The sequence below is a fragment of the Pseudochaenichthys georgianus genome, chromosome 8 (genome assembly GCF_902827115.2).
Source record: "Pseudochaenichthys georgianus chromosome 8, fPseGeo1.2, whole genome shotgun sequence".
Taxonomy (NCBI): Eukaryota; Metazoa; Chordata; class Actinopteri; order Perciformes; family Channichthyidae; genus Pseudochaenichthys; species Pseudochaenichthys georgianus.
This window is the reverse complement of record NC_047510.2, coordinates 29,746,537-29,770,698: the sequence shown is the minus strand read 5'-3', so window position 1 is coordinate 29,770,698 and position 24,162 is coordinate 29,746,537. Positions and strand designations below refer to the sequence as shown.

The 24,162-nt window shown below is 41.1% G+C and overlaps 1 protein-coding gene and 1 non-coding gene across 3 annotated transcripts in view; one reads left to right on the top strand and one right to left on the bottom strand.

Moving 5' to 3' along the window:
- Nucleotides 1-1,867: 1,867 nt before the first annotated feature.
- Nucleotides 1,868-24,162, bottom strand: part of LOC117450588 (rho GDP-dissociation inhibitor 2-like) — a 38,838-nt gene continuing 16,543 nt past the window's right edge. For both annotated transcript variants that reach the window (XM_034088424.2, XM_034088425.2), the window contains 5 exons: nt 13,748-13,921; nt 12,701-12,784; nt 5,492-5,568; nt 4,090-4,153; nt 1,868-4,010 (listed from right to left, as the gene is read on the bottom strand). In XM_034088424.2, coding sequence (XP_033944315.1) covers nt 3,811-4,010; nt 4,090-4,153; nt 5,492-5,568; nt 12,701-12,784; nt 13,748-13,921 — 599 coding nt within the window. In that variant the 3' untranslated portion in view covers nt 1,868-3,810. The remainder of the gene's footprint in view (nt 4,011-4,089; nt 4,154-5,491; nt 5,569-12,700; nt 12,785-13,747; nt 13,922-24,162) is intronic.
- On the top strand, nt 5,926-6,008 carry trnal-uaa (transfer RNA leucine (anticodon UAA)). Its single transcript has one exon. It is a non-coding gene; the product is annotated as a tRNA-Leu (tRNA).

Below are 24,162 nucleotides of genomic sequence, written 5' to 3'. Positions count from 1 at the left end.
AACACCAGTCATTTCTCTGTGCTAACTCCATCACAATACAACCTCCTTATGGCTCATAGCTAAACAATGGTTTGCATGCTCCTTATTTGGAACCATCTGGCTGGACTCTTCATATAAGTAATCCCTAGAACACAGCCAGGTATGAATATGTTTTCAGCTTAGAAGATCAAGAATTGTTATATAATTGGAATTTCAAAAGTGTTCAAATGAGACAGTGTGTCACAAAGGAAAAGGATTCAATCATGAGGTCATGTCTCTGTCATTGGGATATGTAACAACACACACACACACACACACACACACACACACACACACACACACACACACACACACACACACACACACACACACACACACACACACCACACACACACACACACACACACACACACACACACACACACACACACACACACACACTACCCAACTTCAGTGGAAATCACAAACGTGACCGAGGAGGCGAAGAAGAGAGGCAGATACTCAAGGCATCCAAGGATTTCTCTCCACAAGAAGTATCATTTTTTTCATTGATCGTGTACCGGATATTCTTTTGCTCTTTTATCCATAATATCACAAACATTTTAATGGAAATATTGGCACGTTTCTTTGTTTAATCTTCTGATTTGGGCTGTGAATGAAAACTTTCCTGCTTGTTTTATTTTCTGGATTTAGTTGACTTTTTCCAAGGTGACTTACTCCATCTTGGATCCGTCTTTGGATCTTTTGAAGAATTTAGAAAGCTTAGTTTGGGACTAAACTTCCCTACAATCTTAAACTCAGTACTGTTTAAACTGTAATGGGGTGATTTCTCCACAGATGTGAGTCTGGCTGCCTGGATATAGTGTTTTTGTGGTGCAACTCTTCTGACCCTTGCATTGACTTCGGTATTTTCCGCACCCTTAGTGTTACGATCTGTTTGCACACAATGCATAACAAGTCATTCTTGCAGGCTCGCTGCGAGGAGCCCATCATGACCACGGACTGGGGCCTCCCTCTGGTGTTGGCTCTGTTGGGGTTGGCTCTAATCTACGCCTTCCTCTACCTGCCGGCCACCGCCCAGCGAGCCCTGATGGAGCAGGCTCTCAGGAACAACAACACCACCAACACCACCGAAATGACCACACCCGGCAATAAGGACTGGCTCACAGAGGAGTAGGGCGGATGGAAGCACTGACAAACAGACAAAGAACTAATTAAAGGACAACGTGTGAGCAGAGAGATCATAGACACTGAGTTGTGTTGATGATACCCGTCTTTAGTAGGCTACCGTCCAGCTGGAGAAAATGACAAAACAAAGCAGATGTTGGGTTCAGGTGGGATTAACTCCTCCACATGGAACGCTTCACCTAATTCACTCAAATCCAATACAAATGAATGTGTCCTACTTTAATGCTGTATTAATTTGGAGTCAAAAGAGCTATGTTTTACTCGTCCAGTGTTCACCTAATTCACTAAAATCCAATACAAATGAATGTGTCCTACTTTAATGCTGTATTAATTTGGAGTCAAAAGAGCTATGTTTTACTCGTCCAGTGTTCACCTAATTCACTAAAATCCAATACAAATGAATGTGTCCTACTTTAATGCTGTATTAATTTGGAGTCAAAAGAGCTATGTCTTACTCGTCCAGTGTTGTAATACAATGCTGCATTGATTTAGAGTCAATGGGTCACATAATATGGGAGCTATTGAAACTAATTGAGCCTATTTAAATAGAGCTTTATGCTAACTAAGCTAACGACCACCTGGCTTTGCATCATACTCAATCGATCGGTATCAAAGATCTAATCTAAGGAAAGTGAATAGGAGATTGCTAAAAGTGCAAGAAGGTCAAGTACTTCAATAGAGGCATCTTGTTGTTGTTTGAATTGCCTTTATTAAAAGATACAGGATACTAGATTTGACACCAATATTTGAGGATACAGTACTGGATCACTACAGGCTGGGGTATTAAACACAGACACATGTTTCCAGCTGTCTGAGCCTTTAAAAATATCCCTGTAAGTACTGCGTTCTGCAATATATTGCAACCATTGACATCTTGATATTGCGTCAGTATCTTTTTTTTAAAATCACATTCAATTTTACAATAAAATCGTAAAAAAAGGAAGAGAGAATCTTGCTAAACCATGCAACACCCAACAAGCCAACATTTACAGTTAGTCTTAGATCACAACAATTTCAAATGGTATTTCAATGTCCAATATGTTCAGCAACATTAACAATATTATATCCAAAGACTTAACACAATAATCATGTATCTTTTTTTTTTTTAAAGGGGAATTACTTCATCCCTTGGTATACTTCTCAGACAGTACTCCATCTTTCAACTGCTATCTTAACATCTTTTCAAAGCAGAATTGTATTCACATTGATGTCCTTGGTATATGAGCGAGTAAGGGCGAATTATTGTAAATGTTTACTGAATAATTAGTATCAAATCCTAAAAGACAAACATGCGTCTCTTTCTACAATATACACAGTTTAATTACGTTCCTATACTTCCTGTAGAATTAATGATTTATACGATCACGCTTTTGTTTTTTTTGGCAAGTTTGTAATCACAGAAAAAATATTGTGCGTATTTTATTGTCATATTGGAAATGAAAGGCAGAGTCATAAAATACAAATTCGAAACAATTATCGACATCATGATTTAAAAGTAAATATGGTTGAACCTCTTAATCAACGGACAAATTAATCAATACCCTTTGGCGTTGCAAACATATGCTTTATCTAAAGAAATGGAAAGATGAGAACGCAAATAAAATATCAATCCATCTCCAACAGCATCATGCTATACTGTAAGTCTCGTAACTACAGCTGTCATTTTGAGGGGAATTTAAACAGGAAGTAGTATAATGTTGCCATAGATTCAGTAAGATATCGCATCCAACTTCAGGATTCAGTTTTGTCTATGTTTGTGTACATTTTGTTCAATTGGCATATTTAACAATGCATACTTAGCTCTTAGCAGTTCCTGTTTGCAGTGTTGGATGTACAGACAAGTCTAACTGAGGTATTTTGATGCTGAATAAAATGTAACGTGAGGCGTCTCAGGCAGAGTTGTGGAGTCTTTTCCAACGACTTGTAAGAACCTTTGAGGCTTTTCGCACTGGACATGAGTGATAGTGGTTTCCTGCAGGATTGCACTCAAAATGTTTAATATGTCGACATGTCCAGATGTGTGACTGACTAATAACTAATAGAAGGAGTGCGGATTTTGACACAAATTGAGGCACTAAGAGCACATGGTCCACTCAGGTGTTTCTTGTACTTATTTGTACCGTGTTTATTTTTCCCTAAGGGTTATAAGGCCTCTGTGAGCTGCATGTCACACAGTATCTCATGTCGCTCCTCTATTAGCCCTCCCCACATAACTATTTTTTTTATTGGTAAACTTTTTAAACACAAGTAAACCCAGAATTCCTGCAGAGCATCCAAGGTTACTCCCTGTTTATGTATATCATTTATTGTCTTTGGGGCAGAATGCGAGTATGCAATGCACTTGTGTGTATATCATATTTCCCTTTGTGGATTGGGATTAGATGTTGAAGAATCTGGAAAAAGAATATAAATGCAGGGAGAGAGAGTTTAGAGATTGGGGGGATTTATCTCTAAAAGTCCCTGTAAGGACACCTGCATTTTACAGAGAGGGTAGAAAAGGAGAGTAAAGAGGAAGAGGGGGAGGAAGCCTCATGTCTCGAGGCTATTCTCACAGATTCAGATGAAGGAGGGTGAAAGGGTAAAGATAAAAGGAAGGTGGAGAATAGGAGTGAAAGAAGGGAAGATCAGCTAATTCCTCTGGCCTTATTCGATCCAGTCCTTGTTGATTTCGAGGCTCCACTCCCAGCTCAAGTGGACATTTTTGTCGTCGTCTTTTAAGCAGGACTTGACCTGATAGTGGCCGCGGTTCATCACTCCGTTAGCTGCCTCATCAACCGGGGTTATAAACTCTTGCTCCTCTTCCTTCGGGCCGAAACTTCCTGCCATGCATGTCTGTTTGTCCACTGCAGGAAGACACGACATGAACACTTAGGGAATACTACTAACTAATGCGAAAAAAAGCTGTACAAAATGTAAACGTACCTATTATTCCTTTTCTGAACATCTTATGGTGGTACCGCAGGCCAGACACGATTTCTCTGTTCACCTGCACACACACACACACACACACACACACACCACACACACACACACACACACACACACACACACACACACACCACACACACACACACACACACACACACACACACACACACACACACACACACACACACACACACACACAAAATCATCAAATCTCCAAATTCTGTTACTGAAAAAAATGGGCAACCCAAACTTAGCATATTTCCTAAAGTGACAGGACATGTATCATCATTTGCTTTATTTGTCCTCAATGAATTTTAGTCAATGAAGCCTTTTGTCCAGCAGGTGTCCTCACACCCACACACAAACACACGAAGACACACACACACACACACACACACACACACACACACACACACACACACACACACACACACACACACACACACACACACACACACACACACACACACACACACACACACACACACACACACACACTCACACACACACACACACCATGTATACATCACTTCAGGGGACATTACATTGACTTACGTGCACACACACACACACACACACACACACACACACACACACACACACACACACACACACACACACACACACACACACACACACACACACACACACACACACACACACACAGACCCCTTTTCCTTTTTTCTAACTAGTCTATTGTTTAGGAAGCTTTTACACAGATCTAATGCCACCTTTCCACTCCACGGCATACCTTATGTCATTATATGAGCACATTACATTTAATATTCATGTATTTATTGAGTCATTCATTTAATTTTGGCAGCTTCTGTCTTCCATAAAAGTTGAGTTTATTGGCACAAAGTTACAGTGTTGACCTAAAGGAACAGTCTGGAACATCGGAGTGATTCATCCTGAGGAAAAAAAAGAACTTCGATAGGATTTCCTGGCAATCCATCCGTTGGAATGTTTGTGAATGTTTATACAAAATCTAATCTTAATGCATCTTGCAATTGTTGAGATACTTCAGTCTGCAGCTAGCATCCAGGTAGCATTGCTAATACAATCAAAGATATGTACGCCTAAGTATTGACTTTTTAAAACATTATCAATTGTCATAGAAACTAACTTGCTGACGCTAAAAGAAAAGTTCCTTAGCAGTTATACTTACTGGCACTTTAAAATAAAACAGCACTGAACATATTGATTAAATATGATAATGGTGTATATTGTGGTTTGATCATATAGTACATGGTGGCTTACTCAGCACCGCCTCTCTCTTATCTATCTTTATCACTTACAGGAAATACCTGATCATCTGTTTGTCCATTCAATACCTACGTAATGTCCAGTAAAGCTCTCCATCATTAATGTGACTGCATCTATCTATCCATCTTACCTTGAAGTCTATTTTTAGTCTGAACGTCACTCCTTCCTTTATGGAGATGGTCTTCTTGTCCTTCTGATCGCTCACCTCTGCACAAACAACAACAACACAAACATCAGTCATGGTCAAAGTGGCACATAGGAGTCATCACCCGAAACAGCATCTCATCATGACTCACCGCATGATCTCACTGCTGCTGTACATTAGAATAACCATCTGGAGAAATGACTCATCTTCACACCCCAAGATGTGTGTTATCAGTTAGTCGTTGTTGTTGTCTCTGGTAGACTGCATATGGCATGTTGTGCTTCAATTAAGATGTTTCAATGGATACACAAACAGAACAGATGTGAGACAAATTGAATGTTATTGGCCAAACAAAGACAAGATACATCTAGAAAAATACGATTGTGTGAGAAATTAGGAATGGAAAAAGACACAATAGTACCAGGATGGCCGAGTGGTTAAGGCGTTGGACTTAAGATCCAATGGACATCAGTCCTCGTGGGTTCGAACCCCACTCCTGGTAGAGTATTAGTTATTTGGGTCACTTAAACTACCAACTACTCCCTAGTGCATGTATTGGTCCTACTTGTGAGTGTATTATTTATGTGTATATAATAGTACAAACTGTGAAGTCCACTGAGACAAATGTAACAGTTGTGATATTGGGCTATATAAAAAAACATTGATTGATAAAAGCGATGATAAAAATTGGTCTCAATCTTCAAGACAAAAAACAATCACAGTTAAGATAAACAGACACCGTTAAAAATATGATAAAAACAAACACTGCCTTCTGCATTCATACCCAGTACAACGTGTATTATTGGGTCTTTAATCCTTTTTTTCTATCAAAATTAGCAGGTATATACATTTTAAAAACACACACAGGATAACCCACTTCAAAAAAGGCAAGAGACTAGTTTTCCAATGCCGGAAGATTGGTTTGCTTTTTTATTTTTATTCTCTTGGTCGTCATGCCGGAAGAAAGGCTTAATGAACAGTAGAAAGAAACCAGTGGATGTAACATAATACTTGTACCACTATACTATAATTATCTTTTTTATTTTGTATCCGTCAGGTTTGTGCTTAACAGTAATCAGCATATATACTTATTGTCACTTCAACACTCATATATTGCTTGAAGTTGTTAGTTTGTGTTTTAAAATGTGTGGTAAAATGACTTCTCCTGTCACATTTGAACACCCTGGGGTTCATGTATCCATGGTGATATAGCTTAGTCAGTAATCGTAGTCATTGCACCGGGGAATGAATATCAATTAAACCTTTCCCATTGAAGACAAAAGCAAGATGTCAGTGGGTTTCTTTGTCCAGTGGGTAAGGAACAGTTTATAGTGACTATTAAAGCAATAATGGATTCTTTGCAACAGTGAAAATGGTCTTTGTCAGGCTGTTGGGTTGAAAGGGTTCCTGTTGTGTGGGGTGCGTCCATGGCTATTGTAAAAGCACATAGCAATAGGAAATGCATCCACAGCCTAATCACTTTATATCTCAATTGAAACCCCACCATCAGGCCTGAGTGCCTCCTAATGGGTGCAGAGTAAAGAGGAAGGAGATGAGAGGAAGGAGATATGGGGCAACGGGGTGAATAAAATCACGAAAAGAAGACAGTCGGGCAAATAAGGAAGTGACCTACAGATAACACACAAGCAGAACATTTAGGACATCACTGCAAAATAAGTGCATTGAAGGTCAGAGGTTTGAATCCCACTGGTGTCACACATATTAAATATATATTAAATATATATGTTCTGGTGACACATCGAGGCACTTAAAGTAAAGAGCCTCTAAGATTTGACACATTGCTCTTATGCTATGGATATATAGAAGATATAATACTTAATGGGCCTTATTATGTTCTTCCTGCTTTTATCCAAAGCGACTTACATACTCAATACTGTGGACAATCTCCACAGCAGCAATTTGGGGTGAAGTGTCCCAGGGACATGCTGACTGCAGTGGGACTCGAACTTGATATCCTCTGATTCAAAATTCAGCTCACTAAGTTCAGCACAGTACCCCACTGAGCCACAGCCACTTCATGCTATAGGTTTGGCTAACGTCCCGTTGCATTTTTTTGTTTCTTCTTGCCCTATTGTTTAGTGTGTATGTCTTATGTATGTTCACGTTGTTGGAGGAGCCTTAAGATTTTCATTGACAAAACTAAACATTTAACAATAAAGCCTTTGATGTATTTAAATCCTCGAATCCTTGAATTACTTTGTGTACTGTTATGCAGCTTATTGACAGTTAGGATTTTACTTAATGAGATCGACAAATCACCAGCGCTGTGTAAGATCTTTCTATCACCACATTAAACACTTTAAACGCACCATTATATTCAATATAAACTAAATGCCATCAAGCTTAATAAAGCTGTTGATCAGCGGCTGACATTTCGGAGATTTTTCACTGCTCCATCTCTGCCTCATTTCCTTCCGTCTGCCTCCCTCTATGTAAATCTCCTCCTTCCTCCGGTCTCAGGAGACTGAGAAAAGAAAAAGGATGCTGGTCTCCCTTGGGAGCGTCTGACTGAGAAAATAGGTCAGTGTGGAGAGCTGTCTACCTGTTCTCCTAACACATACACACACACACACACACACACACACACACACACACACACACACACACACACACACACACACACACACACACACACACACACACACACACACACACACACACACACACACACACACAGTATGTAGCACACATGGATGCACAGGAAAATCCACCCAATGAACACACAGCTCGAGCCCACTCATGGCAAATATTGCACATTGTGACCAATTGAAGAATGCATTTAATTAAATTACAAATGTTTTAAGCTGCTGTATCAGAATTCAATCTTAATTCATGATCTATTTATTATCAACAATCTTTTCTTGAAGACTAAATTACCAAATGGTATGGTTCAAATATATAATACCTCCACCATGACCAGGAACATCAGACCCAGACCAAGAGCCTGCAGCGTTACTGAGATACAGCTAAATGCTTTTTGTTGGCATGTCTAGTGAATTGAAGTGTATGCAAGTCGCTTTTGATAAAAGCATTTGCAAAATAACATGTAAGGAAACGTTGGCATGCTGATAATGGCAATGCTAACCATGCTAGTGTAGCAAGTATGTTTAATACCACAAAAAGCTTTTTCTTTTAACGTTGCAGTTAGGGTCTGTCATTTTAGTCAAATACTGGGACGATTTGTACGGGACTGCATCATATCATCGAGCAAAATGCCTGTCAGTCCATTTGAGGTGTAACACAAACCTTTGGTCTAAGATTAATAGTGCTTTACAAACTGTGCATCATGCTGTCCGAACACACTACTCAAGGCAATATCCTTTACTGTGACTTGTCAGTGGTTTGATGCCCTAAATGTAAGCGCTTGCTTTGTTAAGGCCCTGACACACCAAGCAGTCACCAGAGGACTAGCCGACGCTGAAGTCGGCTGTTGCCTGGCCGTGTTCTCCTGCGTTTTGGCCATGTGTCGCACGGGAACACACCGCACCGACTTCAGTGCGTGAGTGGCAATAACTCTCCTTACCAGCAGGCGGCGGTAGTGTGTATTCGTCATTCAAAAGAGGCAACAACCGGAAGACAGAGAAGAAGAAGAAGAGTATCTTTTCTCCGTAATATCATACAGAGCTGGCCTCTCCTGGATCAAGGTGATGAGCAGGTCTTCGTTTGCATCATTCCAGATCGCCATGATGAGATGAAAATGAATAGCAGTCTGTGTGTGCCTTCTTAAATCGTTTGTTTACGTCCCTCACTTCCGCTTCGCTTCTCATGCACTGATTTGCTAGCTGAATAGCCAATCAGAGTGATTATTTGGTCCGACTGCCAGACCCGATGCATGGCCGATTCAACATGTTGAATCGGTCATGCATCGGGTCTGGCAGTCCAAATAAGGCGTGTCACGGTCGACGGTGCGGGACACACCAACCTGACTACGCCGCCGCGAATGCCCGACAGCCTCTGACTCCCAAAATCGGGTTGGTGTGTCAGGGCCTTTAAACTTTTATGTCCCCGGTTGTTTTTCTGAGCTTGCATGCTGCTACACATTTTACTCAGTCACACACACTCACGAGAGGAAAGTCCTCTCTGTGTAGGCCACTACTCTTTACCCCACATTCACTGTGGGCTGTTGGTCTGGTATGATACCAATGATATGTGACAAGATTAAGGGTAACTTGTTTGTGGAATTCATACGGGAGCTAAGTGTGTGAGTAGAAAACAACCCATAGGAGGATTATAAGGAAATAAGTATCCAATCTGTGGCAGGACATCAACACGTCCTCATATTGAAATCTCCACGGTCCCATTTGATTAGGTTGAGGGAGCAAATCTACTTGTTTAGGTTTAAAAATATCATGATTTGTCTTCAAAGGGGCCATCTTATGCTCATTTTCAGGTTCATATGTGTATTGTGTGTCTCTACTGTGACATGTCTCCATGCTTTAATGTCCAAAAAGCTCTGTATTTGTCTCATACTGCCTGTGCTGCAGCACCTCTTCTCACCCTCTGTCTGAAACCAGAAAACGTGATGTTCGAGCATGTTGTAAGAGCCAGAATCTCTTTTCCCTTGTACACTTACACCTCAAAGTGTAGAACAGTTTTCTCTACATGGTGCAATGTACTGTATCTCCCCCCCTTGTTTTCCACACCCACACCACACACCACACACACACACCACACCACACCAAACCACCCCACCACAACCACACCCCACCACCACACACACTATAGTTTATAACAGGGGTGGGGAACCTCCGGCCTCCGGGCGCGAGACCATTTGGTACGGTCCTCGAGGTAATTTATAAACACACGCAAAAAAGAAAAAAATTCAAGAAATCTAGACCGCAAAATAATAATAATATAATAACATGTCTACCCTACTTTTATTATTTTCGAATCATAAATCTAACCGATAGATTTATGATGGATATATTTATAATTAGCATAAGTTCGTTCATGATGGCTCACTTCAGTGATAGTGATGACATCGTTGCGAAATTATTAACCGAGTCATTTTCAAGATTGAGTTCCAATGATGAACTGGAGTGGCAAAGGATCAGCTGAAGGACCCGCCATCAAGTGCTTCATCCAAAAGGACAGGAGGATGGACTTTGTGTTTCAGTGATTTGATCATCAAAGGTAGGCCTAAGTCATTTTCAATGTGGGACGCCGTGCCGACTTAATTCATTTGTAATTGTTACTTGGCTGTGGGTGCCCTGTCATGATAGGTGTTTATATAAATGGTGTTGTTCTGTGTGGTCGAGGGTCGCTGTCATTGATGCGTTTTGCACCCCGGGCCGCTGTTTTGATATTCCGCTGAAGTATACGTTGAGACGTAATATCTCTTCTTTTTTTTCGGGGGAAGGGGGGGGGGGGGGGTCAGAGGGCCTAGGTATAAAAGTCACGGCTCGCCACTGTTGTACGGCCCTCGAAGGATGTTGTAAAAATTGAAATGGCCCTTGAGAGGAAAAAGGTTCCCCACCCCTGGTTTATAAGGAGGTCTGGAATGCATTCAGCCGGCGACGGAAAGTCCATTTCACGTCCCGCCTGGTGCCGTCTCGGCTATCTGACTGCAGCACGACACTCCAGCAGGAGCCATCATCACCCCGCTGCTTACTTTATAGATTAATGATGAAAGATGGTTTTCTCTCTCACGGCTTTCAGCTTTTTCTCTTTTTCTCTTTAGAAGAAAACCACATGAACACTCACATTCATCCACATTAAGCCTCATCATCATTTGAGAGCCTCACAGGGGAAGTATGAAAAGGAAGGCTGCAATAAAATCTAAAAAGAGTCTAAAAGTGTTCACATGTCAAAGACAATAAAAACATGTCAAAAGGAAGAAAGAAATTATTTCATGCTGCCAATGTTGGTGATTAACTTTGTTACAGGACATCTGCAGAATCACCATAAACGAATGAAGCCGGAATAAAGTTCAGTGAAATAATTTATTCCGTAAGGGAAGACCACAAATATTACATCCTCAGGACGGAGATCCTAATTATTTGGTGAATCCATGTGATTGAAAGCTTGGATTATACCTGTGATCTGTAAAGGGTTACTGTAATGATCAGGGATTGCACTTCTAGGTGTTGCACTCGTAAGAGACAGAAGTGTGCTTTCATGAGACACAGATTTGAACCTATTTTGAAGACTATTAGTCCCTTGTATGGTCAAGGTCTAAAAAAAAAAGCATCTTAAATGTCCCATAATGCAACTGGATCGCGCCTCCCTGGCTGGTAACACCCCTACCTGCTGTATGCAATGTCTGCTCTCCATTCGAAGGTTTAAGTTGCAAGCCAAAGCCTTTTTCACTGATAATATTAGGGTCATATTTTAACAAAGCTCCACAAGATCCCCATCGAACAAACGAGAGTATAACAGGTTTTACAGGCGGATTGGCGCTCCCTGTGAAGAGTAAACTAAACTTCACATGTGTAATATGTGGAGTGCCTCTTTAAACTCCACATCCCTGCTTTGTAATTCTAAGATTGAGATCAGATCTGAAAGCATTACATCATCTGCTTCGGAGGAACAGCCTGCTCGTTCCTTTACTGCGATTCAGCAGATCCTCCATTACACAGTTTAGACGTGCATATAAAAGGCTGCTAGATTCTCTTTCTGTGTTTGAACTGAACCAGAGGATGAGGCTCAGTGCAAAGTCAGTATTGCCTAGCAACCAGGTGAACTCTCTTGTTAGCATTAGTATTTTTGGAGTGACAATGCATGTGATGCACAGGAAAACCCTTTAGACCAGGAAGAAACCTGAGCAAATGATGCATGCAGTGAAATGGGGGAACACACACACACACACACACACACACACACACACACACACACACACACACACACACACACACACACACACACACACACACACACACACACACACACACACACACACACACACACACACACACACACACACACACACACACACACACACACACACACGCACGCACACGCACACACATTCTCCTGCACCCAGGGGAAGATGTCGATACTGCCCACTAAGCAACCCTTTAGCTGTCTCTCCTCTACAGCGTGGACACACCCACTGCAGTCTTTCAGGAGAGGCAGCATGAGGGTGAGACGCCTCGCTCCAGGGCATATTGTGTCACCATATAAAGGTGTGAGAAAACCTGTTTAGGGAGATTAAACAGAAGTGATGAAGTGTACCTGTCAGGTCCATGGTCAGCGGTCGAGGAGCTTCGTCACACAGCAGGGTCAGTCTGGTCACCTGGACGTTCTGCACACTGGGGTCTGGTGAGGAAAAATAGTCTGGTTATAACGCAGCCTTTTTTCATTCACTTGCTAGAAGTGAAAAACAGTTGTATTGTAATATTATTATTATTATTATTTATTTAGTATTTATTATTTATTTGTGTTTTGTCCTGTTAGTGTGTACAACACTCTCTTATCTTTTTGGCTACATTTTGGTTATAATTGTCGTTTAAATATTGTACACCTTCAAGTGGAGATCAACTATGTATGGCTTGTCTTTTGATGTACAGTAGAGACTAAGCTGAACACGAGTGGCTTTGAACTGTTGAACATTTGTAACTGTGGCTCTTATCAATGTACCAAATGTCTTTTCTATGTGTCTTCAATACAAATAAAAAAAGAAAAAAGAAGTGAAAAACAGTAATTGTAGAAGAAAGTTACCATCAAAATGAGGTATAGTGGGCCATCAGGATTTAGCATAGACACTTGAAAAGATAAAGGGCTTCTCTTTTCTTAAGCCCTCTCTCACTACATCCTGTCCCATTGACGTTTATATTACTAGGATGAAGATCAGCCGTAATGATGTCTGACTGCTGGATTAAAAATGCTGAGGCAAGCAAGTTTGTACAGTGTGTGTGTGACTACCAGGAATTATGCATGAGTCATTATATTGAGTGCATTATTTAAAAGCTGGTTAAGAACAAAAAAAGCCCATTAATGCACGTGTTTGTGCATGTGTGTATTTGAACTGTAGAGTGAACATTGAATTTCCCCGAGAGAATTAATAAAGTATGTTTTCTTCTTCTATCAGCTTTTCTGTCTCCCAGGGTAAACACACACACACACACACACACACACACACACACACACACACACACACACACACACACACACACACACACACACACACACACACACACACACACACACACACACACACACACACACACACACACACACACACACACACACACACACACACACACACACACACACACACACCTGCCAGAAGTGTTGCCTTCCCCAGGAGGGTCTGCTTGTATTTCACCAGACTCTCGTCGTCCTTATCCAGCGCCTGAATCTCCTCCAAACTCTTCTGGACCGGAGCAGTGTACCCAAGGTTCCTGTCACCCTCTTCCTCCTCGATATACAGATCCTTCTTGTCAGCCAATATACCTTTAAGGAATAAGAAAGGAGACAGTTAAACGGATATAGTTACACTTTGCAGTTATTGCAGGTTGTTCAGCAGTGGTTCCCTACCTTGTATACCATGTGTATAAAAGTATATTGTAAATACACGTTTCACACAATTACTCCTTATGGATACAATTAAGCTGCCTCCTCCTGAGTGGCAGAAGCTAACTATTTCAGCAATTCTATATAGTCGTCTCCTAGCGTTATATTTCCAAATTGGCTAAATCATTCAAGCCAGTTGTCCATGACTTAAAGTCAACTATTTCAATAATATTTACCCAATTATTATTGAACTGTTCCAACCTTGTATCCATTATTCAGCTGACTGTTGTAATGGTTTATTGATTCATTTGAGCTTACCATTACTTTTGGCTCACTGTTATTGAAGTTTAAAGCATTCATTTGAGCTAATGTTTACTGTTTCAACCATTTATTTATCAGGCTACTTGGAGTGAACTATTTTGACAGTTTATTCACCACTTTTACCTAACAGCGAAGGTAGGCTAGCAAACAGTAAAAACAAACTAAATCCTCAGTTTAACATAAATTCAAATCAGCATTTATTTAGGCTAGATTAGACAATCTAATGAGACAATCTGATGAGACACTCTGACAATAAGGACAGTGAGACAAAAGCTGGCATATGGGTGGATTCATAAGAAGCATCACAACACCCCGAACTAAAATACTAAAAGCAGACTTCTCTCTGTAACACATGCAGCAGAGCTCGTCTGCGGTCAACATCTGTTATATTTCTCTGACTGAAAACTCAATAACATGCACATTACTCGAGCTAGACCAACTCCAGCCATCCGGAGTTGGATTTCATCAGGGATTTTGATTCAATATTGAATTTGACCGACATTCGATAATGTGTTTTGCAAGGAGACATCTCATTTTAGCATCTCCACCTCTTCCACACCGGCAAAGACAGAGTCCTTGGAATAGTTACACTTTGGGAAAGATTTGACCAGACAAAACCCAACCATTTTTAACCTGCATCACAATGAAGGAGGGACATTTGAACAAAAAAAGGCATCCAACCTCCAGGCTTTTATTTACCAACATGCAGGAATGCACAAAGTGTTATTGTTTCCCACCAACATTGACTTTTAATAATAGATTATGCATCATCGAGTGAGCACTTTTGGGGGCATATTTAAGATGTTCAGGTGTAGCCAGAGGATGATCAGGCCAAGATTCATTTCCCTGGCATTGTTACTTGTTTATAGTCCAATAAGCAATTTGAGGTGTAAGACTGGAGTGAGGATTATGAGACAACATCTAACACAAGCTAATAAAAAGCGAAATCCTCATTAGATGATAGCTGATTGGTACCCAGATTGTATTTTGGACAATCTTTAACCTCCACACAAACTCCTTAACCTGCGTTGAACAAAATGCAAAAGTTTGATCAAATATGGTGATTAATACATCTTAAAAAACAAATGACGCACAATCTTTCCGCATTGAAAATAAATGTTGCTTGGTTATCAAGGTATAAGCAATGATGTAACTTTGACCCAAATTGAAGATGGAGCAATGCTATTCTGATCAACTTAATCTTAGTGACTTGGTGTTTTTCTGCTTGAAAACTCTCAAAAATGCACAAAAGTCTGTCTTCCAGCACACATTGGCACATAGTTTGAGAGATGAGCTGATAAATTACCTTTTTAATGTTCTCAAATCAACACACAACACACACACACACACACACACACACACACACACACACACACACACACACACACACACACACACACACACACACACACACACACACACACACACACACACACACACACACACACACACACACACACACACAGATCTTATATAACCCTTTGGAAGTACACCATGCATACCTCTAGACTCCAATTATCCCGGGAACAGCGCACAGCAGACTCTGAGCTGTAGCAGCGTCCCATAATGGCCCCTGGTTCTGTTTTTACTGTTCATAATGAGACGGCTCAGTGTACATCAGCTCGGAGCTGTGTGTACAGGTAATTGGATGCCGCAGAGAGTGCACATACACACTCGCAATCACACGCACACTCACAAACACATCATCTAACAGTGTTCAGAGATTCTGTTAACAGTAATCAAATGTGTTAAACAGGGACATCATGAACCCAAACAAGTGTTCAGACACACACACACACACACACACACACACACACACACACACACACACACACACACACACACACACACACACACACACACACACACACACACACACACACACACACACACACACACACACACACACACACACACACACACACACCGACAAACACACGCACCACACCCAGTCAGGGTCGAAATACGGTTGCCTTGGCCCGTCACCATGGCAACCCTTTCAACTCCCCTCCTAGCGATGACATCACCTTTTGCTGTGGATCAGTTTTATGAGACTGAAAACACACAGAGGAGCATTCAGTTTTACCTGCAGCAAGAGAGATCAATGCTGTATCAGTTTTACTGCAGACAGACAGACAGACACACGCACACGCGCACACGCACACACGCACACACACACACACACACACACACACACACACACACACACACACACACACACACACACACACACACACGCGCGCACAGACAGACAGACAGACAGACAGACAGACAGACACACACACACACACACACACACACGCACACACACAAAATGCTTTCCTTTGTAATGGCCATATTGTTGTATTTTTCCATAATTAAATACGTATCCTAAATGTGAATTTTTAAACAGGTTGCTTTTATAAAATAATAGTTTTTTTGCCACAATAAAGCTTCAAATAATACATAAATAAAGATGCTGCACTTAAAACAATGTGTGGTAAATTGTTAGCATCGAGCGCTAAAGCTAATGGTCTTCTATGGCCGACACATTGATGATCTTGGCATCTGCAGTATATTTTCATCACTCAAAAAGTAATAAGTAACAATGCCTTGTTGATTGCTTTCCACCCTTTATTTACTTTCATTGGTTCTGTTTAAAGGTGGCAAATGAATAACCATAGTTCCCATGTGTTTCCTTTCTATTATGGTACACATATTAGGCATTGAGCAGATGAACAGAAGTTTGAACAGATGCTGTGAAAGCAATGTTTTTTGATTTGATTGTTCATGTTTTATCAGTGCTTTTAAATGTGCTAGAGCCTGGGGTACTTTCTTTTAACAATGTGTCTGTTATCGGTATAGTTTGTGTCACATACTGTCTTTGAGAAAGAGACCTTCAAAACGATCTTAAAAATCCCTTATTATGATATAAAATATTAATATGTGTAATGCCGTTGATCAGCCAAATATTTTGAATCTGATTAAATATATAAAATACCAACTTTAAAATATCTAAGGTGGAGCTCTTTGGTATGAAATAGATCTGAAAACAAGAGGTAGCTAAAAAAATGGAAATGTAACATAACGATTTCACACACACCATAGTCTGTCAGATATGTATGGAACATGACTTCATAAATGATTCACCCCACTGTATTTACATATCAAACTGCAGCTCGCCCCATGAGCGTGAAAGTGCAAACACTGCAGCGTAAAACGTGTTTCTGAGCTGCTATTAAACCAGCTTCCTCTCTTGACATCGGAGAGATCCTCCTTGATCTCCACACTGCTGACCTGTCACCGTAACTGCATCAATTAACATTTATTTTGAGAGGAAGGGATCGGCCCGCAGCGATACAACCGAGTGTTAAATTATGGATTCCTTTTTAAAGCTGTAGTAGAAAGTAGTAGAAACATGCTAATCTCGAGAAATGTCTCCTTTAAGTTTGATTTAAAAGACAGAGTCTAATGGTTCTGATGCAAAGACTTATTTGTCTGTAAATGTTGACGAATATATGAATAAAACATCCTTAATATTGACATTTCAACTGCTCTTGTGAATACCTGAAATGGTCTTTCCTCACATTTTGTGATGGTTAAACTTATTAAGATGTCTCACTCTTCTTTTTTGTATCTGTAGCTTGTGCTTTTTAATCAGTGACAATGGTGACAAATGGATGGGATAAAAAAAACAACATTTTTATTGTCCAAACATGCTAAAAAATATGCTGGGCTAAAACCCTCCATATTGTGTGAATATGGTGTTGGAAACAAGCTAACTAGCGAGAAGCCAGCAGTGTGTGTGTTGTACATGTGTGGAAATATGTGTGTGTGTGTGTGTGTGTGTGTGTGTGTGTGTGTGTGTGTGTGTGTGTGTGTGTGTGTGTGTGTGTGGGTGTGTGTGTGTGTGTGTGTGTGTGTGTGTGTGTGTGTGTGTGTGTGTGTGTGTGTGTGTGTGTGTGTGTGTGTGTGTGTGTGTGTGTGTGTGTGTGTGTGTGTGTGTGTGTGTGTGTGTGTGTGTGTGTGTTTCACCATCTGTGATGTGATATTAACTGGTGGATTTTCTTTCATGGCTGTAAAACTGCCTCATTACCCCACAGCTTCTGAAACTGTCTCCTGCCTCATTACTCACACATGGAAACTGCTGTAGGATATGCTATGCTAAGTGTAAATCACCACTCTTTAGTTGTTACAGCAAAGCTTAAAAAACATGTCTGGTGGGAAAAATATATATTTAACCTTTTTTTTGTTAATGTATTTAACTCAAAAGACAATTGAGAATGGAATGTTGTATACAGAGTGATGCTACCAGGAAACAAACATACATACATACATACATACATACATACATACATACATACATACATACATACATACATACATACATACATACATACATACATACATACATAACAGGGCTAAGACACTTCATACCTATAAAAAATATTATTTTTTTTATGTGGATGTGTAGGCCCCCCTAGATGCTGTGTGACAGCCACAATCTAATAACGCAATAACTTAGGGTTCATTTATCTTCATAGTGTTTACTTGAGCAAATCTTGCTGTATCCGTATAAAAAACACTAGGGTTTTGAACCGCCTCCCGTGCTAGGTTAAAACTGTCGCTAAATCAAACTAGCTACATATGCAGTTTCATTACAGTTTTTCTACTCAGACAGAATCCACAGCTGAGAACATCCACGAGACACAGACCCATTGTTTATCTGCTGATATTTACAGCATTTAGTAAAAACCAACACAGCAGTCTGTCTTGGCAGCGGAGAGGAGCTTCAGGGGGAAAAGGATTCGAAGAGGAGTGCTCGCAAGAGACCTCAAACATATACCTTTGTCAACATCAGACAAAGCCTGGCGAGCTGTTTCCCTCATTTCCAGTCTTAATGCTAAGCTACGCTAAGTTAACAGTAACCAGCAGCAACTTTTTGTTGAACAGACAGATATTTGAGCACTGATATTATCATCTTGTTCTCTTCCAAAAAACTAATAAGAAGAGTTATTGCCCGAATCTTAAACCATTACTTTTAAAGGGGCCCTATTCTAAGGTGACCAGATTTTCAAAATTAAAACCGGGGACATTTTGAGTTTTGCGGTCAATATATCATTAACATATCCAATTTTCTTCACTGTTAAAGAAAAAAGGGAGACAATTCTGGTTCAATGTAATTCGAACATTTGAACTGTTGAAAAAGAAGGAAGAAAGCTCATATATGAGACTTCAAAGGTCTTTTATTTTGAAACTGTACATCAGATTGTCCTGATTCTCTCTGAGTGACTAGATGGGGTGTCCTGCTATCACCCTGGAGTGAAATAAGTCTTTGATAATTTGACAGTTTTTTATTTATTCCTTTACAAAAACAGAAGGAAGTGAAATAAGTATTTTATTGAATTCGACCCTTTGATTATGGATGGTTTCCATTAAATAATAATCAAAATATAGATGGACAATACAGTAGATCTAATTTGAGATTTTAAACAGCATACATTTTAAATTGTGCTTCAGAAAGTAATGTTATTTTAGGAGTGTTGTGAGATGGTGTCAACATCAATTGAAATTAGTCACCCAGTGGAAATGTCAGATATGACTTCATAACTGTATACTTACATTTTATATTCACTCAGTTATAATGTGGTAGTTATACATAGTTTGTTTTAAATGATTATTGATTACATTATATAGTACATATTTCTTAATTTAAGCTCCAGTATATATTAATATGTTTGGTGTGTTTTTTAGGTACATTTGTTATTGACCGAGTAAACGCTTTTATTTTGAAGGCCATTTTTACAGGCCTCTACTGTAACGCATATTCGCGCACCACAATACAACGTGCGGGCTGGCTCGACCAGTCTGTTTACCAAGTGTTTCCTGACATGAAACGTTTTATTTCACCTTGCTATGTGTTTTTAACGTATATTAAAAAACGGGGACAATTCCGGGGACAGTTTCAACCGGGGACAGGCAAATACAAACGGGGACTGTCCCCGGAAAACGGGGACGTCTGGTCACCCTACCCTATTCTGCTCATTTTCAGGTTCATATTTGTATTCTGTGTATTCTGTGTCTCCACTATAACATGTCTCCATGCTTTAATGCTTTATTGCCTCCGTGCCCAGTCCACCCCCATCCTCCTCCTTGACCGCTGCTGAACTGGTGAGTCACTACAACAACTGTCTCTCATCTTCCCTGGATGCGCTTGCTCCCCTGAAGTCTCGCATAGTCTCATTTGTGCACACTGCTCCCTGGTACACTGCTGCCCTCCACCAGCTAAAAACCACTGGCCGGCGTCTTGAACGTCTGTGCAAAAAGACTGGACTCTTAATCCACATTCAGCTCTACAAAGAACATCTCTGCCTTTACAAGAACGCCCTCACCACCGCTAAGTCCACCTACTACTCCAACCTCATCAGTTCTGGAAAAGGTAACACAAGAAACCTCTTCTCAACTGTCAGACACCTACTTCAACCTCCCACAACCATCCCCACAGACATCTCATCTGCTGACTGCAATGACTTTCTGAATTTCTTCAATAGCAAAATCAACACCATCCACCTGCAACTGGCTGCATCTACAACCTCCAAAGACGACCCACAGTGGCTGAGCTCCACCAGCCACCAGCTAATCCCCACCCTGTCCAATTTCTCGGCAGCTACTGAGTTCTCCATCACTGAGCTTATCCGTAAATCCAAACCTACTACCTGTCAGCTCGACCCACTCCCCACTGCCCTCGTTAAAACCTGTGTGCCCTCTACTTGCCCCTTGATCACAAGAATCATTAACTCGTCCCTCGCAACTGGAACTGTACCGCCAAACCTCAAAACTGCTGCAATAACACCAACACTCAAAAAACCTGGAGCTGACCGAGATGACCTGAATAACTACAGGCCCATCTCTAACCTCTCCTTCATCTCAAAAATCCTTGAAAGAGTGGTTGCTGACCAACTTCAACAACACCTGGACAAAAACAACCTTCATGAACCCTTCCAATCGGGTTTCCGCTCAAAGCACAGCACCGAAACAGCGCTGGTAAAAATCACCAACGACCTCCTCCGTGCAGCTGACTCTGGACTGCTCACCATCCTAATCCTCCTTGACCTCACAGCTGCCTTTGACACCATCTCACACGCACTGCTTATCGGGCGTTTGGCGGACATCGGGATCACTGGTACTGCACTCTCATGGTTTTCGTCCTACCTCACAGACAGGGAACAATATGTCCGTCTCAGCACCCACCGGTCAAGCTGCTCCACTGTCTCACATGGTGTTCCTCAGGGGTCAGTATTGGGTCCACTCCTGTTTATTGTCTACCTGCTCCCCCTTGGCACTATCCTCCGTCATCATGATGTCCATTTCCACTGTTACGCCGACGATACCCAGGTCTACATTTCCAGCAAACCCAACACTGCCCTCCCCCCAACCTCTCTCACCAACTGCCTCCAGGACATCAGGAGCTGGATGAGCAGGAACCTCCTAAAACTCAACGGCAGCAAAACCGAAGCCCTGCTGGTTGGCACCAAAACCACCCTCTCCAAAACCTCATCCTCCCCTGCCTCCAACCTCATCATTGATGGCCACTCCATCCCCTTCTCTGGCCAAGTTAAGAGCCTTGGTGTCATCCTGGACAGCTCCCTCTCATTTTCACCTCACATAAATAACATCACCCGGACTGCCTTCTTCCACATACGCAACATCTCCAGACTCCGCCCATCCCTTTCTCAATCGAACACTGAAGTCCTGGTCAATGCATTTGTCACGTCCCGCATCGACTACTGTAACGCCATCCTCTCAGGCATACCCACCAAGCTCATCAATAAACTACAAATCATACAGAACTCCGCAGCCCGGATCATCACCGGCACCAAGGCCTCCGAACACATCACCCCCATCCTCATCCAACTCCACTGGCTCCCTGTTCAATCCCGTATCAACTTCAAAAACCTACTGCTCACTTACAAAGCCCTACATAACCTGGCCCCCCCCTATCTGGCTGACCTTCTTCAGGAGTACACCCCCTCTCGCTCCCTCCGCTCCTCCTCTGCTGGTCTGCTGACCGTCCCCACCCCACGCCTCGTCACCATGGGTGCTCGGGCTTTTAGCTGCACTGCTCCCAGACTCTGGAACTCCCTCCCCCCGCACATCCGACAGTCAGACACAATCACCTTATTCAAATCCCAATTAAAAACCCACCTGTTCAAATCTGCTACTCACTGTAGTGCTCCCCATTATATGTTTCATTTGTGTCCACTTGACTGTCTCCTCCATGATTTCCTGTTTGTGTTTTTATCTTGTTCTGTTGCCTATTAGCTTTTATTTTATTTATTTTTTATTTAGTTATTTTTTTTTTTTTTTTTAAATGGTGTCCTTGGGTGTCATGAAAGGCGCCTAAAAATAAAATGTATTATTATTATTATTATTATTATTTAATGTTCAAAAAGCTCTTTATTTTTCTCATACTGTCTGTGCTGCAGCACCTATTTCCACCCTCTGTCTGAAACCAGAGCCGCTCTGATTGGTTAGCTGTCCGGCTCTGTTGCTCAACCACTTAGAGATGTCCCGCCTCTTAGCCTATCACGTACAATTAGTTAGAGCGCTAGCCAATAGAAGTGGCGCAAAATGTTACACAGCGATGTCAAAGGAAACAAAGGAGTCCAATGGAGGCGTTTCAGGCAGAGGGGGATTGTGTGGGAGAGAAATTCCCTCTGGAGGAATCTTTTTTTAGCCTCTGCTGACGATTTACATGCAACAAAACCTATATAACACACTACAGGAAAAAAAAAAAAAAAAAGGAAGCATAATAAGGCCTCTTTAAGACAGCGGAATTGTTAACCTGTTAAGCCCCATAGCCCCCGTTAAGTGGGTATCGTGTCATACCCACTTAACGGGAAGAAACTCAGCTAACTGACAATATGAACCATTGTTACCGAAACAACGTCTGAATTAGCACTAAGCGAAAGAGTGCTAATGCACTTAGCACATAACTCACGGTAGAAATATTTTATACTTCATCGGATCTGTACAAACTATATCATATGAAAGCTGAAATTCCACAGATTCCAATGGTATAAGTATCATCACTGTGCGACCAAAGCTCACGGCAGCGAAGACACGCAAAGACAACACACATTTCACTTTACGGAGCCAAAACGGCAAATACGTCTTACCTTTGCTGTTTTCTGATCAAACTTGTGTTCAATGGCATTAAAACACATATAAACGCTGCTGAAGGTTAATCCAATGTCTCTGTGTCACTCTGAAATGATTACTGATAATCCATCATAACATTTTGTCAATAAAAGTAATTTTCATATAGAGTGTATGAGAGCTGTAACCCAGCTTCCGGTTTTGGGCATTCTGGCTGTGCATCACTCTCATAGGAACTTCCCCTTCGATCCTATTGGCTCTAACGGTTCAAAGGAGGTGTCAATCATCAAAATGGACCGATGTGTTCCAGATATATGGCAAATCCACCCAAATGACCCCAGAAGGTTTTTTTTTTTTTGAACCTCTCTAAAAAGGTTCAATTTCACTTGTTTTGCATCAATCTTGATACAGGGTACTTATTATATGTTATAGTTTGGATTCCTAAAGCTTTTAGTCTACTATTCCATCATTCAAGGGTGGTTTTCACTATAAGTAATGGGTTTTCTTTTGGACGGAAACTATAATTTACATGTTTTGACTATGTTCAATCTGAATTTACAGTAAAATAAAAACATCTATTGATTCTGACTTTTCTATATCCAACTCACAGGTTTATCATTGCTTTGAGAAAAAAGATTATTAATTTACCACTTTTAGAAGTGAAGATATAGTCATTTGTTCTGGGAATGTCATTTTCGAGCCTGAAACCTGAAAAACAGGCG